This window comes from Mobula birostris, chromosome 2 (genome assembly GCF_030028105.1).
Source record: "Mobula birostris isolate sMobBir1 chromosome 2, sMobBir1.hap1, whole genome shotgun sequence".
NCBI lineage: Eukaryota > Metazoa > Chordata > Chondrichthyes > Myliobatiformes > Myliobatidae > Mobula > Mobula birostris.
In genome coordinates this window covers 198,907,672-198,929,852 of record NC_092371.1, presented here as the reverse complement: position 1 = coordinate 198,929,852, position 22,181 = coordinate 198,907,672, and the positions used below count along the sequence as shown (strand labels likewise).

At 40.9% G+C, this 22,181-nt stretch overlaps 1 protein-coding gene across 1 annotated transcript in view; it reads left to right on the top strand.

Moving 5' to 3' along the window:
• LOC140209993 (meprin A subunit alpha-like) overlaps positions 1-13,739 on the top strand; it is a 57,247-nt gene extending 43,508 nt beyond the window's left edge. The window contains exons 11-14 of the mRNA XM_072278712.1: positions 2,483-2,941; positions 4,495-4,668; positions 10,306-10,498; positions 13,348-13,739. Of these exons, the coding sequence (XP_072134813.1) occupies positions 2,483-2,941; positions 4,495-4,668; positions 10,306-10,498; positions 13,348-13,501 (980 nt within the window). The 3' untranslated portion in view covers positions 13,502-13,739. The remainder of the gene's footprint in view (positions 1-2,482; positions 2,942-4,494; positions 4,669-10,305; positions 10,499-13,347) is intronic.
• Positions 13,740-22,181: the final 8,442 nt, after the last annotated feature.

The following is a 22,181-nucleotide window of genomic DNA, read 5'->3' as shown; positions in this document are numbered from 1 at the left end:
CACGTCTCTCTGACGTAGTGGGGAACCACATAATAATAGGAAAGGAGAATTGGGGGAAGAGGTTCAAGTCAAAGGAATCAAGGGCTTCATATTAAATTGAAGAAATGGATTTATTTTGGTTGTACAGTCTTGAGGTTATTACACAAATCTGTGGGAGTTGGCATTGGAAAGAAAAGATCATGAAAGGCAGTATGTGAGTAAAGAAGTGGTATAGAAACAACAATTTCATAGGATATTTGCATCCGGCCAGGGACTGGAAGAAGCTAAACTGGATTGCAACAGGACCAGGCAAACCCCTGGGAGAGGGTGAAAAGGATGACTAGGTCTGTAAATCATGTGTTACACTGATAACAGCTTGAAATGGAACTACAAGAAACTATTAGCCTGACAAATTCTCTGGATAGGAGTCCAAAGCACAAATTAAAGGAATAAATAAGAACAAGTTAGAAAACCAAAAGTTACAGACATTAAAGGTATTATAATTACTAAAAGAGTTAAGCTTTTGTGAAAAGCATTATTGAACTTAACAGCTTTTACATGACATCTAGAGTCCTTTAACAACTACTAAAATTGAAAAATACATTGAAGTTCTTGAAAACATTTAGAAATAATTAAAACTTTAAGGCAATGCATAGCTAAAAGAAAACTAAACATTAAACCCAAGACTAGAATCCGTAATTGAAACAAAAGAAATTTAACTTCCTGTGCTAAATCTGACCTCTCAATGGACTGGAGCAATGATTCCTAGTCGTGGAGTCTTAGATTTGAAGAGTTATACACCACAAACTAAGCTTTTCACATATATAGGACATATTTATCATGTCCACGTACAGCGTACGTATGCCGTTCACTAACTGGGTAGCCTTTGAAACCTAGTGTAACACTGGAGAATCCCAGAGTTTGTTGATAGATTCAGCCCCTTATACCGCTGAGAAAGCCCCAGACTCCCAGCATATCCACTTAAATCTTGGATTTAATGGTAACAAGGCTGAATGCCAGTGGTTCTAACTTGGACTGCAGGTATCAGCTGGCAAGATTCAGTCGAATGTATTTAGGAAGAGGAGAAAAGGGAAGAAAGGGAATGGAAATATAGTGTCCTTTGTAGCCTCCAGAAAATAATTTTCATATCACAGTCAAATTCAATTATGTAACTGGAAACTCCATTGATTTTTCATGCGCTAATTTCCTTGATGATATCACTTATACTGAGTTATAAAACTAATGTAAATTACAATAAACAGCTAAATACAGAAAGGGAAAAAAGGACATATAATTTTACAGTGGATCCAAAATTTGTTTCTGTCACTTGGCAGGTAAGCTGTCTGACTACGTACATGACTATGGGATGTTATTAAGACAGGAAATCTAAGGAATTGATGGGGTAACTAAAGGAGGTAAACTGGAAAAAAATGGGAAAAGTAAGGAGACTGTAGGAAATTATGAAAAGATAATCACTTGAATTCAGGAAAACTCAGGAAAAATTAAATTCAATTAAAGCAACTTTAAAAATAAGCAACTTTATTATAGGGCAACATTGATAAGTTTGGAAGTGGTACCGTACTATAGGTAGCAGGGGCAAGGTTGACATGGAAGCTGGTTGCATGTAAAGTGCGGACAAAGAGAAAACTCTCGCAGAACTAGGAGAATGTATCAAATGCAGAGGTGCAGTGAATATATTGGATGCAGCTAAAGATCTGTTCATTAAGAATAATCATTGATGAAGGAAAGGTGAAGCCAAATCAGAAGCACAGATGTGGAAAGTAGCAGAATTGGAGCTGATAGGACAAAGATGGAGAGAATGGAAAATGAATATTGTCCATTAAGTAAACTGGGGTGAAAGAAAGTGTAGTCAAGGCAACTATGGGATTGTTGGCTTTTCCTGAATGTTGAATACAAGTCTATCTCTAAAGTGGAGAAGGGGAAATTGAAGAAGGGAAAGGAAGAACCTGATGTGTGCTCTGTAAAAATGAGGGCAGAGTGGAAATTGCTGGCTAACCTGATGTAGTTTTTCATTTTGGAATCTGATCAGAAAATGGCAGCAATATTGATCAATGTGTTGGGAGGGAGATTAGGGAGGAACTTAATACCACTGGATAAGAGAATTTTCTGCAAAAATAGAATTCATATGAGTTTCCAAGGCTCCTTTGATCTGGAGGGCGAGGGAAATTTTACAATGTAATAACAGAAGCCATCCAAGTAGAGTAGACATTAAGTTTCTTACTCAATAAATAATCCCAATTAAAATAATACTCTGAGCATATGCTTAAGAGCTGGTTGGAAATAATATTTTTAAGTTTTGTTGTTTAGGAGTCATGAAGCTATTTATTTTCAGAGTGGTACATTAACTTTCACTTCATATCATCTGAGCATGTTTTACTCCTTCGAATTTTCAACAACATTAAATTCCATATGATAAATAATACTGATTGTTAAAACTTTGACAAATATTTCATGTTTTTATCATTTATTTCTTTCTCTACAGCGGATGGCAGCCATTTATGGAATATTGCCCATGTGACCATCCCTGCGACAGCCAAGTTTCGTTATGTTTTCCAAGGAATAATTGGTAACTCCAGTGATTCTTCAGGTGGTATTTTCCTGGATGATGTCACACTTACTGAGACGAAGTGTCCTTATGGTGTCTGGCACCTGAGGAACTTCACCGAAATGCTTCAAAACAATTATAGCAAGGACATACTTAGTCCATGTTTCTATAGCCCGGAAGGATATCGATACGGTTTAAAATTAAGACCTCATTCTCGTTATGAAAATTATACAGGGATCTTTTTCCACCTGTGCAGTGGTGAAAATGATGATATGCTTGAATGGCCTGCTGGGAACAGACAAGTTACCATTTCAGTAATGGACCAGCATCCTGATGTGAAACTCAGAATGTCGTCTACTCGAAGCTTCACTACAAATGGAAGTTTTGTTATATCAGGTGAATAAATAAATGCACATTCTCTGTTACAACTTAAGCATCTGTTTGAAATGGATTCAAAAAGAAAGAGCTTGAACTTTGGTCAAACTGTTTCTCCTTGATTTCAGTTAGTATAAAATGTATGCATAATGGACACTCGGTGAATAAACAAAAGATGAATTTGGTGCTTCCTGAGTGAAAATAATCAGACAACACCAGGAAATATGAAACAAAATAACTTCTGTGCTTGTTTCACAAAGAATCTGAATTTTCCCCTGTTCTCCAGTTTTAAACCTCGGCGCCATACACACACCATGTTCATAGTTTCTATGGGTCTTATCTCCATCTTCCTTAACGTATTTCCCAAACTATTCTTGTTATTTATTCAGTCTCTTTATTTATTTATTTATTTATTTATTCTCTTCTTGTTATTTATTTGTTAACAAACTCCGGGAGGGCGCCATCTATTGCCCATCTGTACATACACACTGAATCAAACACTGCTATGGCATTGAATCAGAATCAGGTTTAATTGCCCTGTCATATGTCATGAAATTTGTTGTAACGCGACAGTAGTACATTGTAGTACATAATAATAAAAACTGTGAATTACAGTAAATATGTATATAGTTAAATAAGTAGTACAGAAAATTAATGAGGTAGTGTTCATGGGTTCAATGTCCATTCAGAAATCTGATGGCAGATGGGAAGAGGGGTGAATCGTTCAGTGTATATCTGCAGGCTCCTGTACCTCTTCCCTGATGGTAGCAAAGAGAAGAGGGCATATTCCGAGTCATGAGGGTCCTTAATGATGGATGCCGCCTTTTTGAGGCATCACTCCTTTTTTAAAAATACTTTATTTTCAAAATTTTCAAAAAACAATAAAATCAACAAGAACATATAAGCTCAGACATGTATAAAAATAAAATAAGCAAAAAAAAAAAAAGAAAAAAAGGGACATAACATTAGAGGGATGCCTGTTGTACAGAGTGCTCAAAAATGCTAAACATTGTCTCGAATGAAAGCCATGAGAGATTAGCTGGGGGAAAATTGTTCATCTGCCCCCGGCCTCGTCTAGCTAGGCAAGAAATGGATCCCAGATAGCCAAAAATCACTCCTTGAAGGTGCCCTGGATGCTGGGGAGGCTAGTGCCCTTGATGGCACTGACTGACTTTACAACTTTCTGCAGCTTACTTTGATCCTGTGCACACAAAATACTCTGCAGATGCTGGGGTCAAGGCAACACACACAACACGCTGGAGGAACTCAGCAGGTCGGGCAGCATCCTTGGAAAAGATCGCTCGACGTTTTGGGCCAGACGAAAGGTTCCGGCCCGAAACGTTGACCAATCTTTTCCACGGATGCTGCCCGACCTGCTGAGTTCCTCCAGCGTGTTGTGTGTGTTGCTTTGATCCTGTGCAGTGCCCCACCTCCCCCACATAGCAGACAGTGATGCAGCCAGTTGCTACATTTGCTTCTAATTTCATGCAAATAAGATTCTCCATTTTGCTATAATGCTTAAGGTAGCATGAAACTGATTTACAATGTATAATGTTGTGTGAATTTAATTACAGACAGAAATGATACATTCTTTTGGGACAAGCCTACATTAACTGGATACTACGATGGTGCGTGCGACTGTTACCGGAGTCCCTCCTGGGGATGGGCAGGATTCATATCACACACACAGCTCCACCGCAGAAGTTTCTTAAAAAATGATGACCTCATTATTTTTATTGAGTTCAATGGTAAAGTTTCTTCACTTATTTTCTCTTAGTTTGGCTGTTAAATTTCCTTCCCGATGTCAAAGCTCAGGTCTGTGCTTCATTGTTAACAGTGGGAAATCACTCATTTGATCTAAAGTTGTTTAGAGATTCTTGCAGAGAAATTTGGTGCATATGAAACTAATAAATGTTATTGGTCAATAAGGTGATGCAGTCAGACTGATAAAGGAATCTCTTGCCAGGAACACATGAATGAGAAACTTGGGTAAATTTTGTAAAGCAAATGGTATTGTCAGATGGAAGTATGGATTGAAGAACTGCTTTATTAAAATAAATGAGTGCAAAATTACAAGCACTGACATTGACCTTCAATCCTCCCATCTATTGCCTTGGCCATCAGGATTCAGTGACAATGGGAAGCCCTGAAAATTTAGCTTCTTATTAAAATGGCAAATAATTTAATATTCCATGCTATCATTATTCTCTCATAACCTAGAGAGGGAAATGTGTGAATGTCTACTTCTAATGAATATGCTTTATATATTTTTAGTTTAAAAGCAGCTGACCTATTTAACAAGTTCAATTATGAATCTGGACTGGGATTAAGTCATTGGTTTCCCCAGGTGGGGTAATTAACTTCAAATTCGCACTCCTATGTACTCACAAAAATCTTTCATTCTTGAGCTTTCCAAGAATCTATTTATTTGTGCCTTAAAAAATATTAGAAGTGTTGACTTCTACCCTGTCGGGAAGAGAATTCCAAAGACATAATCATTTGAGAGAAAGCTATTTGCCTTACCTCTGCCTTAAATTGTACCCTTCATTTTTAAACAGCAACTCCTAGTTCTGTAGTTCTCCGCAAGGAGAAACACCCTCTCATCCTCCAACTTATCAAGATTACTCAGAGTGTCATACAGCACAGAACAGCCCTTCACCTGAACTCATCAATGCCAACTAAGATACACATCTAACTAAGTCTTATTTGACCACATTTGGCCCTATCCACGTATGTATTGAAATGCCTCTTAAATATTGTTGTACCTACCTCAACCACTTCCTCTGGCAGCTCCTTCCATATACATATGACTCTCTGTGTAAAAGAAGGTTTTATAGGTTCCTATGAAACCTTTTTCCCTCTCACTTTAAACCTATGTCCTCTAGTTCATGATTCTCCAATGCTGGAAGAGAGACACCTCTGTGTGTCCTCCTGATTTGTTACATACTTGATTGTTATGTTTCAATCACATCTTCTCTCACTCTTCTAAATTCCTAAGGATACCGAGCCACTTGTCCTATCATTGTCCATTTGTCTAGGAAACCTTCTTTGAACTGCTTCCAACACATTAATATCCTTCTTTGAAAACAGACACTAATACTGTACATAGTGTTCCAGGTGTCATTTCACCAATTATTATATAGCTGACGATAAGCTCTCAACATCTGTATTCAGTTTCCCTACCAATAAATGATGACATTCTGCCAATCTTTCTAATTATTTGCAATTCCTCCATTCTTGCCTTTCACAAATCAGGATCCCATGGCAACTCAGTTGTTTATCTCCTTGTTTTTATTTCAATTTTTGTTTCTGGGCATCAATTGCAGGGCCATTATTTATTGCCATTCTTCATTGCTCCTGAGGAAGTGATGATGATCCATCTTCATGAACCACTGTAGTATTTTTGGTGAAGGTACTCCCACCGTACTGTTCATAGGAAGTTTCTGGATTTAGACTGAATGACTAGGAAAGAGTATGAACATACTTCTGAATCAGGATGGCATGTATCTTATCTAGAAATGAGTAGTTAGTGATGTTCCCATGCAACTGGTGCTCTTGTCCTTCCTGGAGATAGAATTTGCAGATTGGAGAATTGTTTTCAAGGTTTCCTAGATAAATGACAGTAATGTAGGATGCCAATAAAATGACCAGTTTTCTAATTGCCACCAATGACATTATGGTAAATTCTGATACCCCTAAATGAGCAAGGATATGTAATTATTATTTTTTCATCAGATGAAAATAGTCAATGAGCAAAAGAACTTGCATTGCCAAGAATCCAAGCACCTGTATGTGTTGTCACTTTCACTACATTAGAAAGTTTCTAAATGATTTACAGCCAATTAAGTAGTTTTGAAATCCAGCCACTTTCATTAGATCTAATGATGAAGAAATGCAGAGCGTTCCAGAGAAGCAAATGGCGGACAGCTCTCTGTGATTTGGTCGTGGAGCCTGCCTAAATTCTTTGTGAAGTAATTTATTCAAAGATGTTGCCTAATAAATATTAGTAGGTAGATATTTTACTAAGTTATTACTAACATTGTAATTAACTAACATTGTTAGTGTGTTAAGAATCCAATCCTTTAGTTAGCTTTTGACCTAAATTGACTCATAAGTCTCAGACAATCTTCAGCTATGAAAATTAAAAATGAAGAACAACAATCTGTGTGAGGTGTGAACCCAACTATGACTGAGGAGTAGAGATATTGAAGAGAAAAGCAGGGTCAAATAGGAACAAGAGCTTAGAAAACTGGCAACATGTTTCCTTAAAGAAACAATCCCTCAAAGTTACGAATTTCATTAATGTAGCCTTGAAAGATACTGAGCACATTTTAAGATGCATTAACACTAGTTGTTAAACCATTTGCCTGTTTTGTGCAATATTTTTTATTATGCTACATTCTTTTTCAGTCACAAAACTTGCACAAGTGATATCAACAATAAAGTAATTGTCAAAATTATTTCAGAGAAATTTTCACCCACTGTGTTTGAAATGGAAAGTGCTGTTCACTCAGTGAAGAACTAACTTTTTCTGAAGCTGAAGATTCTTTATAGTTTCAATCAAACCAAATTGTAATTATAATCAGTTTGCTGCATACAATGATCTTGGACTCTGCTTTGAAACACTTTATGCCAACCAAAGATCACCCATTTTATCTTGACTCACAATCTTCTTGCAGCAACACACACAAAATATTCGAAGAATTCAGTGCGTCAGGCATCATCTACAGAGGGTAAATGATCAGTCAACATTTCAGGCTGAGACTCTTCATCAGGACCGAAAAGAAAGAGGGTAGACACCAGAATAAAAGGGTGTTGGGGCATGGCAAATGTCAGCTCTATTTCCCTGCATAGATGCTGCTTATCCTGTTGGGTTTCTCTAGCATTTTGTGTGTGTTGCTCCAAATTTCCAGAATATGCAGTCTCTCTTGTGTCACCAATCCTCTTCATTGATGACATGAAGATAAGAGATGTCTCAACAGACCATAGGGAAATCTTTGCTCCTTCATATTCAATCCTTTCAGGTCTTCTACTACCTCTGAGGTGGCTAATGAGATAACAGGGAACTACAGACATGTGAGACAGCAGGTGGCTGATGGGGAGTGGTTCAGTTAGTAGTATTATTTGGTTCTTCCTCTTCTTACACCAGGACTGTTGTGTATTCCTCATACAAGACTTTAAAGCTCTGTTTACAATCCTCAATGCACCCTCTCCTCTTTGTCATGGCTCAGGAGTCAACAGGAATGTTGTACTTCTTCAAAGAAATTTTGATGTTATAATACATAATTAAAAAACAGCTCTTACTGAAAATCTATAAGTGGAACAGAACATGATTGAAACACTCATCATGTCAGTGGAGAGACAAGCAGGATTAACATTGTAGATCAAAAACCATTTGTCAGAATGCGGTATTGGCTGCTCAGGGCTGTGAGACCTCCCCGAAGGGAGGTCATTCTAGCTGCAGGCAATGGGATCCAGGATCCCCTAAAGATCTCTGTCAGTAATTCGAGAGCAGGTTTCCCACCCTCAGGAGTCAATGGTGCAGTCATGGTGAGGTGAGCAATGGTCTTCTAATCTGGAAGAGTAATTACCTGACAGACTAAGTCTGCCAGTAACGTCTAACTGATGAGTTCTTACTGCAAATCTAACTGCTGGCAGGAGTGAGAAGTTTGACCAGTGATGTGTACTGTTCCTGGGCAGTGTTGCATTGCGTACAGCAGCTCAACAACGTTATTTTTCAATTCCTAATGAATTTCACAATTTTTAGGAGCTTTTTGAGACAGTATCAGGGAGTCAACATATAAATGCTCTAAAACTAGCATTGATAAATGTGTAGACCATTGTTTGTAATATGTGAACATTATCACCTATGAGAAGCATATTCTGTAAAAGGTTCTAATTCTGTACTAATTAATAACATTAAATGGACATATCCCGATGCAGGATTTCGACCCAAAAACCTTAACAATTCCTTTCCTCCCACAGGAGCTGCTCCATCTGCTGAGTGTCTCCAAAAGAGCAGTTTATTGCATCTAAAGACCGTAGTTCAACACAATTACCAAATTGTTGCATGAAAAGCAACACCAAAACAGAGGCATACAGGCATAAGCTAATGAATAAAGTCTTTTGAAGAGACCAGTATAAGCAAATAATGATAAAGCTGCAACACTCAGAAGGGAATTCGTGAATGTTGTCCCCACCACAAGCTGCATCCGTAAAGCAAACAGCATTATGAAGGACCCCACACACCCCTCATACAAACTCTTCTCCCTCCTGCCATCTGGCAAAAGGCACCAAAGTATTCGGGCTGTCACGACCAGACTATGTAACAGATTCTTCCCCCAAGCCATCAGACTCCTCAATACCGAGAGCCTGGACTGACACCAACCTACTGCCCTCTACTGTGCATATTGTCTTGTTTATTATTTATTGTAATGCCTGCACTGTTTTGTGCACTTTATGCAGTCCTGGGTAGGTCTGTAGTCTAGTGTAGTTTTGTGTTGTTTTACGTAATTCAGTGTAGTTTCTGTATTGTTCCTGTAGCACCATGGTCCTGAAAAACATTGTCTCATTTTTACTGTATACTGTACCAGCAGTTATGGTCGAAATGACAATAAAAAGTGACTTGACTTCACTTGACTTGACTTGAGATTGTAATGGCACAATACACAAACTTGTTTGTTCTGGATTGTTGCTATTGGCAAGCAATGTCATAGCCAGTAAAATAAAGGAAAATAGGATCCTGTAAATCCTGACACAGAAATTAGTTATAGTTAAAAATGTAATCCTATGAAATTTTCATCATGCAGTCTTGATTGTTGACTCTCATGTCTGGAAATTCAATTGCATAATACTGCTATTTTCAGCATAAAATAAAGTAATTTTTTTTCCCAAAATGAAACACTAACAACCATTTCCAGGGCTTTGTACAGCATTGAGAGTTTGACTGAGAGCTAATGTTGTTTGCCAAACTTGCAACCATATGGTTTTTGCATCAGAGGCATTGGCAGCAAAAATTGCCATATGTGATGTAGCCTTGCAAACCATGGAACAGAGGACATGTGCACCTCTGTGTGTTTGCTGAACTTGTCCTAGGATGGAGAGGGATGGATTAGGCACTGTTGATAATTCTCACTCTCCTGATGGATTTGCATATTGTTTAATGGCAGAGTAATGCTTGGATGTGATGCATGCCATACTTGCATGTGCAATTGCTTTCCATACCCTAATTTGATGCTTGAAGAAGACACTGGAGAGAGGCTATGAATGATTGAGAGAAAGCCAAAGAGATGAACTCAGAGAGCAGTGAAGGAAACAGGAAAGGGGAACAATTATCAAAATGCATAAATCAACCATTGAACTTAACTAATCTTGTTTTTTGAAAGATCTGACTCCACTGATTTATACAGAAGTGCCGATTCATCCTACAAGCTCTCTCTTAAGGCATCGGCGAGCAGTGGAAGAGTCTGGAATCTCAGCAGAACGTCAGCCACAAGATCTCCTCAGAGAGGAGTGCAGTCCTGGCTATTGTCTGAATGGTGGAATGTGTGTTATTGTGAATGGGAAAGCAAGTTGCAGGTAGGTGAAGCTTCTGCAACTCATGTGTGGGTACTTACCATCTCACTGGAGTGTAGTGCATTGGTTAATTTACAGTGTTTATTGAAGCAACTCAGTTACTACTTTTGTCTCAGTATGCGGTTTAGTATTTGGCACTCTGACATGGTATACAGAGCCATTGAGGATACAATTATTGCTTAGATCTGATCTGCTGTTTACTGAATGACAAACTATTTCTTGTTGAATATACTGCACCTGATGCCAAATTAATTAAATAAAATAGCCATGCAGGATCAGGTGATACGTTGTGCCTGCATGATGTGGGAGCTGGCAGACCCCATTGCGGTTCCTAGTGACCATAGTAGCAGCAAGTGTTGGCTGCTTGAGGAAGTCAGGCTCAAAGCTGACGACCTGGAATCTGCGCTTCAAACACTGCGCTGCACCAAACGGTGAGAGTTTCCTGGACACTGTGCTTCAGGAATAGTACACCCGTTTAGAGTTGGGAATATGGGGACCAAATTCTGTCTGTGGACAGCGACAAGAGGGTATGACTGTGAGTGAGGCAGGTAGGGGGATCTAGGAGGTAGTGTCAGAGGATTTTCAGCCTTTGAGCTTGCCCAGCAGTTCTGAGATTGTTACTCCCAGTGAGGATGAGAGTGGGGGCTGTAGGAAGGACGAGCAAGAAAACCATAGCACCGTGGTTTAGAGATCCATTCAACTGGGTGGAGGGAAACAAGAGAAATGTAGTTGTAATTGGAGGTAGTGTAGTTAGGGGAATAGACACAATTCTCTGTCAGAAGGATCGAGAGAACTGAGAGCTGTGCTGTCTGCCTGGTGTCTGGGTTTGGAACAACTCAGCAGAGAAATTTGGAGTTGGGTGGGGTGGATGGGGGGAGGAAGATCTAGATGTCGTGATCCATGTGGGTACCAATGACTTAGGAAAAACAAGGAAAGAGGTTCTGCTGAGGAAATTTGAGCAGCTAGGAACTAAATTAAAACACAGATCCAAAAAGGTAATAATCTCTGGATTGTTACTGAGCCACATGCAAACTGGCACAGAGTTAAAAGCCAGGCTCAAAGATCGGTGTGGGAGAAGTGGGTTTGAATTTATGGGACTCTGGCATGAATAATGGGAAAAAGACAGCTATAAGATAATAAGACCAAAACACATAGGAGCAGAATTAGGCCGTTCAGTCCATCATTTCTGCTGCACCATTTGACCATGGCTGATTATTATCCCTCTCAATTTCATTCTCCTCTGATGACCTTACACAGTTCCCTACACAGTATTCCATCTGCCACTTCTTTGCCCACTCATCTAATCTGCCCAAGTTCATCTGCAGATTCCCTGCTTCCTCAGCATTTCCTCCCCCTCCACCAATCTTTGTATCATTCAGAAATTTAGCCAGAGCACCATCAATTCCGTCATCCAAATGTCCGTTTGAACACTGTAATGATGCCTCCTCCCCCAACCATCCTGTCTCCAGGAAAAGTAGTCCTGGCCGACTTAATCTTTCCTTATAACTCAAGCCCTCCAGTACAGACAACATTCCTCTGAATCTTTTCGGCACTCTTTCTAACTTAGTTGCATACTCCCTACAGCGTGGCAATGAAAACTGATGATTTTCCTAGTTATGATTATGCATGGATATTGAATGGAGTCCAGGCATATTTTTATGGGACAGTTGGAGAAAAATAAAATACACATTTAATGGAGTCAGTGATCCAACTGTTCCAAAAGGAGGCCTTTAACTTGCTTCATAGGAATTGGTATATTGCTCCTTTACTGCTTGGATATCTTGAGAGAGAAAAAACCAATATAGCATTACTCACATTCCTTAGCCAATCAGACCGGAAATGCATTCAGGAAGAAAATTCTTATGTGTGCGTTTAAGATGGGAAGATTGATGGGTGAGTAGAGGTAGCTGGAGGAAGGAAATTCATGATACTCTCGTAGGAGTCATAAATGTGCTAAACTTAATTATTGACATTATTAACATGATTTTAGGATTGTAATGATGCCAGGTTTATCATAAATGTTGTAATCTATATAAAAACATACAAATGCATGAAACTGTTGAAGAATGAATACAGATAGTTATCACACCTGCCTTACATTCATCATGGTAGTGTTAGTTTAACTTCATTGATAGATATTGGCTCTCTGATTCATTAGTCCATTGCAACCATTTCCAACACAGTATCATCTTTAGGGAGAAGTATTACTCACAGCCATAAATAAATACCACATTTGGTTGCTGAAAGCTCACAGTTTTATTGGCAATATCAAAACATTCAAACATGTCTTTTTCCTGCCCCACCATTACCCTACACCCTTTGGAAACTGGTGAATAACATAAGGATAGATAGTCGAGAATTTTCCATATAATTTGTGTTTGATAGAATATGGACAAGATCCATTTTGGTTCCATAGTCTCCCCTTCCCAAATAACCATTCTCCCTGCTGCCCTATATTCCTTTCCAGTTTCATCCTCAACTTCAAACAAGATGCAGAATATGAAAATGAGTATGATCAAAAATAATTAATTGTAACTTCAGAAGTTGCTCTTATAGAGCAACTGGGTGAACTGCTCCTGACAACTTATCCTGGCCATTATCTGATGACATATTCTCAGACTTGCTTGTTACGGCTCTACATAGTTTGCACTGTTAGTATAGTAGAGAACTGTTGGGAAACCTAGGTAAGTACATGAAGATTGTAGAATAGGTGTGTTAGTGAATTTGGATGCTGTTAGATGGGGGGATCTGTATGGAACATACTGTAACCACCAGTATTAAACTGTTGGACAGAAAGGCTGTCGTTTGTGCAATATGGTTATGTCATACTCTGTAATGTTGTTCCTTTTTAGGTGTGCCTCAACTCAAATACACCAGCACTTTGGTGATCGCTGTGAGAGAGCACAGGTTCATGGCACAGTCCTGGGAGTCCTGGTTGGTGCAATTGCAGGTGTGCTGGTGTTGACTATTGCTATTATTAACATGATTGCCAGAAAACGAATTTAAAACCTAACAAAGCATTATAAAGCCTTGATCTTTTCCACTTATTTACAAATGTTTTAAAGTTTGGCAAGAGCTTGCTGGGAAACAATAAGTTTTGCATTTTATGGTAATTCCCTGAAGTTCGAATGTATTTTGCATCTAATCACATTAAACACTCCTATATTCTCTCACTGTAGTATTGATCATAAAAGATAATTGTGTCAATTTGTTAACCACACTGTGGTTTGCAGTGTTGTTTGTAGAGGCTTTATAATAAATCATCATGCCTGACTGCAGTTCCTGTACTTTGTGTGTTTTTCATTCAGCAGCCTACCCCCACTGCAGAGTTAACAGACAAAGCAGACATCAAGGATGGTTAACTAGGTGAATCCTGGACTATAGAAAGTCAGTTTAGCTGAGCTGAGGAATTGTGTAAGAAGTCAATCTAGAAGCCACCAAACAGGAAATCGGATTTTAAAAAAATAGATGCAAAAGGAATTTGTATAAAGTGGCAGATTAGCTATATGCCAGATATATGGAAAGATCAATAAGTGCAAAAAGAATAATGAAGCAGTCAGTACTTGATTGAGGCCTTATGGAAAGTAAGTGAAGACAGGAGATTAGCAGTCTGCTGAGGGCTAGATCTGTGGCATTCAAGGATGGCAATCCAGTGCTTTACAAGAAGTCAAGCTACAGCCTACAGAAAGCCATCATGAGAGCAAAAAGGCTGAAGTTAGTGACACAGTCAGCTGTGTTAGGGACTATTTTGGAGATATGTGAATATAGCAGATAATAATTCAAACAAGAACCAGTCTTCAGTTCTTAATGTAAATTGTAAATTGCATGCAGTAAACAAGTTAAAAGCATGCTTTTTGCAAATAAACAATACTGTCTGTGGAGCACAGGCTAGTCCACAGTAGGGGGATGGGTGCTCAAGGGACGCAACGTAAGACAATGGGGTTATGTCAATTGGCCTGCATCAAACCAGACAACAGGGGCTAAGATATTTGCACCACTGTAAACAAGTTCAAGCAAGCTTGAGGATCAGGCTGATATTGTCACTTAGCACATCAAAGAGCTGACCTATCAGTAGTTGGGAGATTTGTGTACTCAGAGAGTCAGCCCAAGCTTCTTTACCTCTGTACCTCCCCCTACAACTGGATCCTTGACTTCCTAACCAGAAAACCACAGTCTGTGCGGATTGGTGATAACATCTCCTCCTTGCTGATGATCAACACTGGCGCACCTCAGAGGTGTGTGCTTAGCTCACTGCTGTACTCTCTCTATACCCATGACTGTGTGGCTAGGCATAGCTCAAGTACCATCTATAAACTTGCTGACAATACAACCATTGTTGGTAGAATCTCAGGTGGTGATGAGAGGGTGTACAGGAGTGAGATATGCCAACTAGTGGAGTGGTGCCGCAGCAACAACCTGGAATTCAACATCAGTAAGGCGAAAGAGTAGATTGTGGACTTCTGGAAGGGTAAGACGAAGGAACACATACCAATCCTCATAGAGGGATCAGAAGTGGAGAGAGTGAGCAGTTTCAAGTTCCTGGGTATCAAGGTCTTTGAGGATCTAACCTGGTCGAACATATTGATGCAGTTATAAAGAAGGCAAGGCAGTGGCTAGATTAGGAGTTTGAAGAGATTTGGTATGTCAACAAGTGCACTCAAAAACTTCTATAGTTGTACCATGGAGAGCATTCTGACAGGCTGCATCACTGTCTGGTATGGGGGGTCGGGGGGCTACTGCACAGGACCGAAAGAAGCTGCAGAAGGTTGTAAATCTAGTCAGCTCCATCTTGGGTACTAGCCTACAAAGTTCCCAGGACATCTTCAAGGAGCGGTGTCTTAGGAAGGCACCTTGAGCACCCGAGGCATGCCCTTTACTCACTGTTACCATCAGGTAGGAGGTACAGAAGCCTAAAGGCACACACTCAGCAATTCAGGAACAGCTTCTTCCCTTCTGCCATCCGAGTCCTAAATGGGCATTGAACCCTGGGACACTACTTCAGTTTTTAAAAAAGATATAGTATTTCTGTTTTTTGCACAATTTTTAATCTATTCAATATACGTATGCTGTATAAAATATACTGAAAAAGATTTATTTATTTATTTATTTATTATTTTATTCTTCTGTATTATACATTCCATTGAATGCTACTGCTAAGTTAACAAATTTCACATCACATGCCGGTGATAATAAACCTGATTATGTACCTTTGGGTGCCTGGATTCCTTGGCCCCAGTTTTTGGACTATTTGTGTCAATTACTTTGTCCCAACTAAAGTTTTGAACATTCAGAGGTGTATGTCACTGTACATACGTAACTTAAAGGAAGCATTGTCAATCAAATATATTGAAATGAATAATGTTGTAACTATTGAAATTGTATTGAATCACCTACTGTTACCTTTGATCTAAAGGTATAAAAATGTGTTGTACTTTGAGCTTGTGGCACCCTACCGAGAGGGTCTCCAGAAGAATCCTACTTGTCGTGATGAGTGAAAACTTCTATAGCACCAGCTTCAGTATCTGTCCGGTGATCTTGATCATAGTCACACGAGGATGCACGACAGCTGTGGCAGAACAAGGCCATCTGGCCCATAGAGACTGCTCCACCATTCAATCATGGCTGGTCCTTTATTCTCCTCCTCCATAACCTTTGATTTTGTGTCCAACTAAGGACCTGGCTACTGTACAGTGACCTGAATACAACTCCTATCAAAGTCTTTTTATCCTTACAATTTTAAAACTCTACCACAAGGATTCTACATCTCCTGATCCTATGTCATCTCTTTCTAAGGATTTGATTTCATTTTCTACAAACAAAACCACCCCATCCCTTCTGCTTCATTACAATGTGTATCTTTGGATGTTAAGCACCCAGCTATGATCTTCTTTCAGCTACATCTCAGTGATGTTAACAACATCATACCTGCCCAACTCTGAGGTGCTACAAGGCCATCAAACTTATTCTGTGTACAGCATGCATTCAAATATCACACCTTGAGCCCTGTATTCATCCCCCTTTTCGATTTTGCCTCCATGTTACACTTCAACTCATCCCACAGACTGCAATTTTACCCAATCATCTGCCTGTCCTTCCTCACAGTCTCACAACACACTGCATCAGCTTCTATACCAACTGCTCCATCCTTAGCCCTGTCACTTTGGTTCCCATCCCCTGTCAACTTAGTTTAAACTCTTCCTAAAAGCTCTAGCAGCAGTGTAGAGGCATCCCCACTGGACTTCGAGGCGAGTATTCCGAGGTATGAATTCGGCCGGCTCCTTGCACGCTTTCCATCCTTGCTGGGTTGAGTATCGAGCTAGCAACATGGCCTCATAAAAAGCAGACAAAAATACTAAAGAAAAGTGAGGAATGCTGCTCCAATCTGCTAATTAAACTTGCTGAGGATGCTACACCGATTGACCTAATCTCAAATAATAACGAGGCAGCCTACAGAGAAGAAATTATCATCCTGACACAGTGGTGTCAAGAAAACAACCTCTCCCTTAATGTGGCAAAAACAAAGGAGCTGGTTGTGGACTACAAGAGGAACGGAGACAGGCTGACCCCTATTGATATCAATGGATCTGGGGTTGAGAGGGTGAACAGCTTTAAATTCCTTGGCATACACATCACTGAGGATCTCATGTGGTCTGTACATACCGGCTGTGTAGTGAAAAAAGCACAGCAGCACCTCTTTCACCTCAGATGGTTGAAGAAGTTTGGTATGGGCCCCCAAATCCTAAGAACTTTCTACAGGGGCACAATTGAGAGCATCCTGTCTGGCTGCATCACTGCCTGGTATGGGAACTGTACCTCCCTTAATCGCATGACTCTGCAGAGAGTGGTGCAGACAGCCCAGCGCATCTGTAGATGTGAACTTCCCACTATTCTGGACATTTACAAAGGCACATGTACAAAAAGGGCCCGAAGGATCATTGGGGACCCGAGCCACCCCAACCACAAACTGATCCAACTGCTGCCATCCGGTAAATGGTACCGCAGCATAAAAGCCAGGACCAACAGGCTCTGAGACAGCTTGTTCCACCAGGCCATCAGACTGATTAATTCACGCTGACACAACTGTATTTCTATGTTAAATTGACTGTCCTGTTGTACATACTGTTTATTACAAATTACTATAAATTGCACATTGCACATTTAGACAGAGATGTAACATAAAGATTTTTACTCCTCATGTATATGAGGGATATAAGTAATAAAGTCAATTCAATGCGCCACAAGGTGCAGAAAGGAACAACAACAAAAGTTCTAGCGACCCTGCCTCGATGTGTATCTACCTTGAGTTCAGATGTAACCTGTCCTTTTTGTACAGGTCATACCTTCCCCAGAAGAGATTCCAATGATCCATATATCTGAAACCCTGCGCCCTGCACCAGTTTGTCGGCCACTCATTCATCTCCACTGTCATCCTATTCCTACACTGACTAGAATGAAGTGCTGGGAGTAATCCAGAAATAACTGTACTGGAAGTTCTTTTCTTCAGCCTCAACCCTAACTCCCTCTACTCATTGCACAAGACCTTTTCCCCCTTTCTATCTATGTCATTGTGTCATGACCTCTGGCTGCTCACCCTTCCTCTTGCGAATCTTCTCCAGCCACTCTGAGACATCTTGGACCCTGGGAGTCAACACACCATCCTGTCTTTTCTTTCACGGTCACAGAACCTGCTGTCCATTTCCCCAACTATCAAGTCTCTTATCAATACCCTCTGCTTACCCTTCCCTGCTGAGCCTCAGAGCTGGCCACAGTGCCACTGTCCTGACTGTGGCTGTTGTACTCTGATGGTTCTCTGACCCCCTCCCCCAGCAGTATCCAGAGGGGCATACTTGTTGCTGAGGGGAATGACCATCAGGAGCCCTGCACTGACTGCTTGCTCCCTTACTTGCCCTGGTAGTCACCCATCTATTATCCGAACCCAGCACGCTGGGTGTGACCACCTCAGTAAAAGACACACCTGTGAAGTTTTTAGCCCCCAAATGGTCCTGAGTTCATCCAGGTACAGCTCTAGTTCCTTGACCTTTTTCCTTTAGGACCTGAAGTTGTGTACACTTCCCGCAGAGGTAGGTAGTCATCAAGGAGACCGTTAGGTACCCTGAAATTCCACATCTCACAGGAGGAGCATTCACTGCCTGAACTACCATCATGCTTACACTTGTTATACTTCTAATTTCTCAAGCTTAAGTTCTGGCCTGCGCTTCTTCTTGCCCAAGCCTGTTAAGCCAAAGTCTGACCACTCTAACACTGTCCACTAACAGAATGGCCACTCCAATAATGGCTGCTCTGTTTAAACCCCACTTCCTTGCCATAGAGGGAGTACAAAGAAGGTTCATCAGATTGATTCCTGGGATGGCAGGACTTTCATATGAAGAAAGACTGGATGAACTGGGCTTGTACTCGTTGGAATTTAGAAGATTGAGGGGGGATCTGATTGAAACGTATAAAATCCTAAAGGGATTGGAATTTAGAAGATTGAGGGGGGATCTGATTGAAACGTATAAAATCCTAAAGGGATTGGACAGGCTAGATGCAGGAAGATTGTTCCCGATGTTAGGGAAGTCCAGAACGAGGGGTCACAGTTTGAGGATAAAGGGGAAGCCTTTTACGACTGAGATTAGGAAAAACTTCTTCACACAGAGAGTGGTGAATCTGTGGAATTCTCTGCCACAGGAAACAGTTGAGGCCAGTTCATTGGCTATATTTAAGAGGGAGTTAGATATGGCCCTTGTGGCTACGGGGATCAGGGGGTATGGAGGGAAGGCTGGGGCAGGGTTCTGAGTTGGATGATCAGCCATGATCATAATAAATGGCGGTGCAGGCTCAAAGGGCCGAATGGCCTACTCCTGCACCTATTTTCTATGTTTCTATGTTTCTGTTTATTAACCCTTGCTAACTTACCCTAGTTACTATTAACCCAAGCAATCTCCCACACCACAGACACGTCTCAACAAGCCCTGCTAACATTTTAAAACTGGCATGTAGAGTCCACAAGGAGCTGACTCCAACTCTCTCTGTGACCTCCCACACTGCAGACAAGTCCTGACAGGCTCCGCTCGCTTTTTAAAACTGGTGCGTACAGTCCACACAGTGCTGACTCCAACTCTCTCTGTGAACTCCTGCTCCACAGGCTATAGTGCGATGAAAAGGCATAATATCCTTTCCTATAAAGTGCAACACACAGTTTGCACAACACACTGTGCTCTAGTCGCTGTTATAGAAAGTTGTACCCCAACTTCCTTTTTTTACAGTCAATTCCTCAGCTAATAAAAGCAAGAATTAACTGCCTATTTACCTGTGTTGCCAACTTCAGGGAACTTCTGACAGGTGCACTTATTATGCCTCTGTTCCTTTAAACTTCCTGACGTCCTATATATGACTATCCTTATTAGTTCCTAAGCTGGATCCTTTTAACCACACATTTCTCCCAATTACACTCTGCAATCAGGACTGAGTTTCTATCCTGTATTGGACTGTACCTTCCCATCTGCCACACCATTGTATAAGCACTGTGAGTGTCATTCCTCTGCCAAATTAGTTTAAAACCTCCTTAAAAGGATGAGCATAGGTGGCCTTAAGCATCTGGGGGCCCCTTTCAAGAGTTAATGTGGGGCCCTACCCCCACTTCCCAAAAAAAAAGAAAGAAAGCAAATATTCAAGTTGGTTTGCATCAATACAGGTGTCCCCCGCTTTTTGAACGTTTGCTTTACGAAACCTCACTGTTATGAAAGACCTATATTAGTTCCCTGTTTTCGCTTTCAGAAGGTGTTTTCATGGTTATGAAAAAATCAGCGCGTGCCCCAAGCAGCCGCTCTCCCCTGGATTCGGAACGGCATTCTTGCTGGCATTGCTTAAACACGTGCCTGTGAGCAGCCGTTAGCAAGATGAGTTCTAAGGTATTGGAAAAGCCTAAAAGAGCTCGTAAGGGTGTTGCACTTAGTGTAAAACTAGACATAATTAAGTGTTTTGATCGTGGTGAACGAAGTAAGGACAAAGTGAGTTTGGCTTGTGGAAGGTGACAAAGATAATGTTGAAGAGGTTTTTGGCATCCCATGACCAAGAACTGATAGATGAGGAGCTGATGCAATTGGAAGAGGAAAGGATAACAATTGAAACCGAATGCAGTATCGAACGGACCGAAAGTGACTACGTGAGATTTTCACTGCAATGATAAAGTATGACTTTAATTTTGAAAGGGTACGTTGGTTTAGGGGATATTTGCAAGATGGTTTGAGTCCTTACAAAGAACTGTGTGATAGAAAAATGCGTGAGGCTCAGCAGTCAAGCAAGTCTTCCACATCAGCCACAGCAGACGACGAACCTCGACCTTCGACATCGAGGCGAGCAGTCATAGGAGAAGATGAGCTGCCTGCCCTAATGAAAACAGACGATGATGAGCTGACACCCCAATGTCCCACCACCCCAGCCCCCAGGCTGCGGACAAATACTGATTCGCGGAGAATGCAGCGGTAGCCGGAAGGCACACAGCACATCCTTAAGAAAAAAGCCAAAATAAACATGCTAATTAATTAGGTGCCACCCGACACGTAATTGTTGGCCCAGATCAGAGGCGACGCACCCTCTTCTGCACCCCACTATTTTTCCCCCGCATATTACTCCCGATGTCATATGTCTGCCACCTGCATTTTGAGATATCTAATCCTAACTTCTCCATATGCGTTAAGAAAACGTCGGTTAGGGCTGTACCTGTTGTGTCACGCACTGGTAGGAAACCGACAGAATGCTCACTAACAATAGCTCCGACATTTACTTGGCATGTGACACTGCGCAGTGTCACAGAGAGCTGCTCTATGTGCGCAGCATCAGTGGTGCAGTCCATTATCACTGAGTAGTAACTTGATTGTTTTACTCTCTCTATTATTGCTTCCAGTGTCTTGTCTCCAATAAGTATGATTAACTTATTTTGTATGGTTTTCCCCATGTAGTAGTCAGCAATCTCTTTTTTCTCTGCTCGTCTGACATGTTCACTCATCACTGGGTCGAACTCAGCAAGCAGCTCCACCAGACCTAGAAAGTTCCCATTATTTGGTTCATGTAGGGTGGAATTGTGGCCACAGAAAGCAAGGTTTCGTTCTGAAAGGTGACAGACTATGGCAATGAACCTCTTCATGACATCATTCCAGTGTTTTTTTTCCAGCATTTGCATTTCTTGGTACATGCTGTCAATGGCACTGTGCGTTCTTAAGTGTGTTTCCAGCTCACACCAGCTATCCATGTTGGCACGGTGTGCATTTGACTTCTCATGATCCTGGAGTGTGAGAGTGAGTCGGTCCCACACTTTGAAACCTCTGCAAGTGAGACTGTGATTTCGCTTGCCAAATAGGGTACAGCAGAAGCAGAAGATTGAATCAGATGATTCTGAGCACACTAACAATGACCTACGAATGGTTTCTCCATTTTCCATCTTCATAAGATATCTGTTCTTGGTAAAACGATGACGTGATTTGCTCTGTGGAAAGTTAATGTCCTCTAACTGAACAGGACCTCTCCTAACAATGTCGATCCATTGGTTTCTGGTGATATGCGTTGGCCAATGTGCCGGATCGGTCTCTGTGAATGTTAGTGGGGCTTTCTCTCTGTCTGGTGAGCTGGTGGCAGCATCTTCCTCACCTGTCTCAGTTGTAGGACTGTCATCATGCTGTGGTGCTTG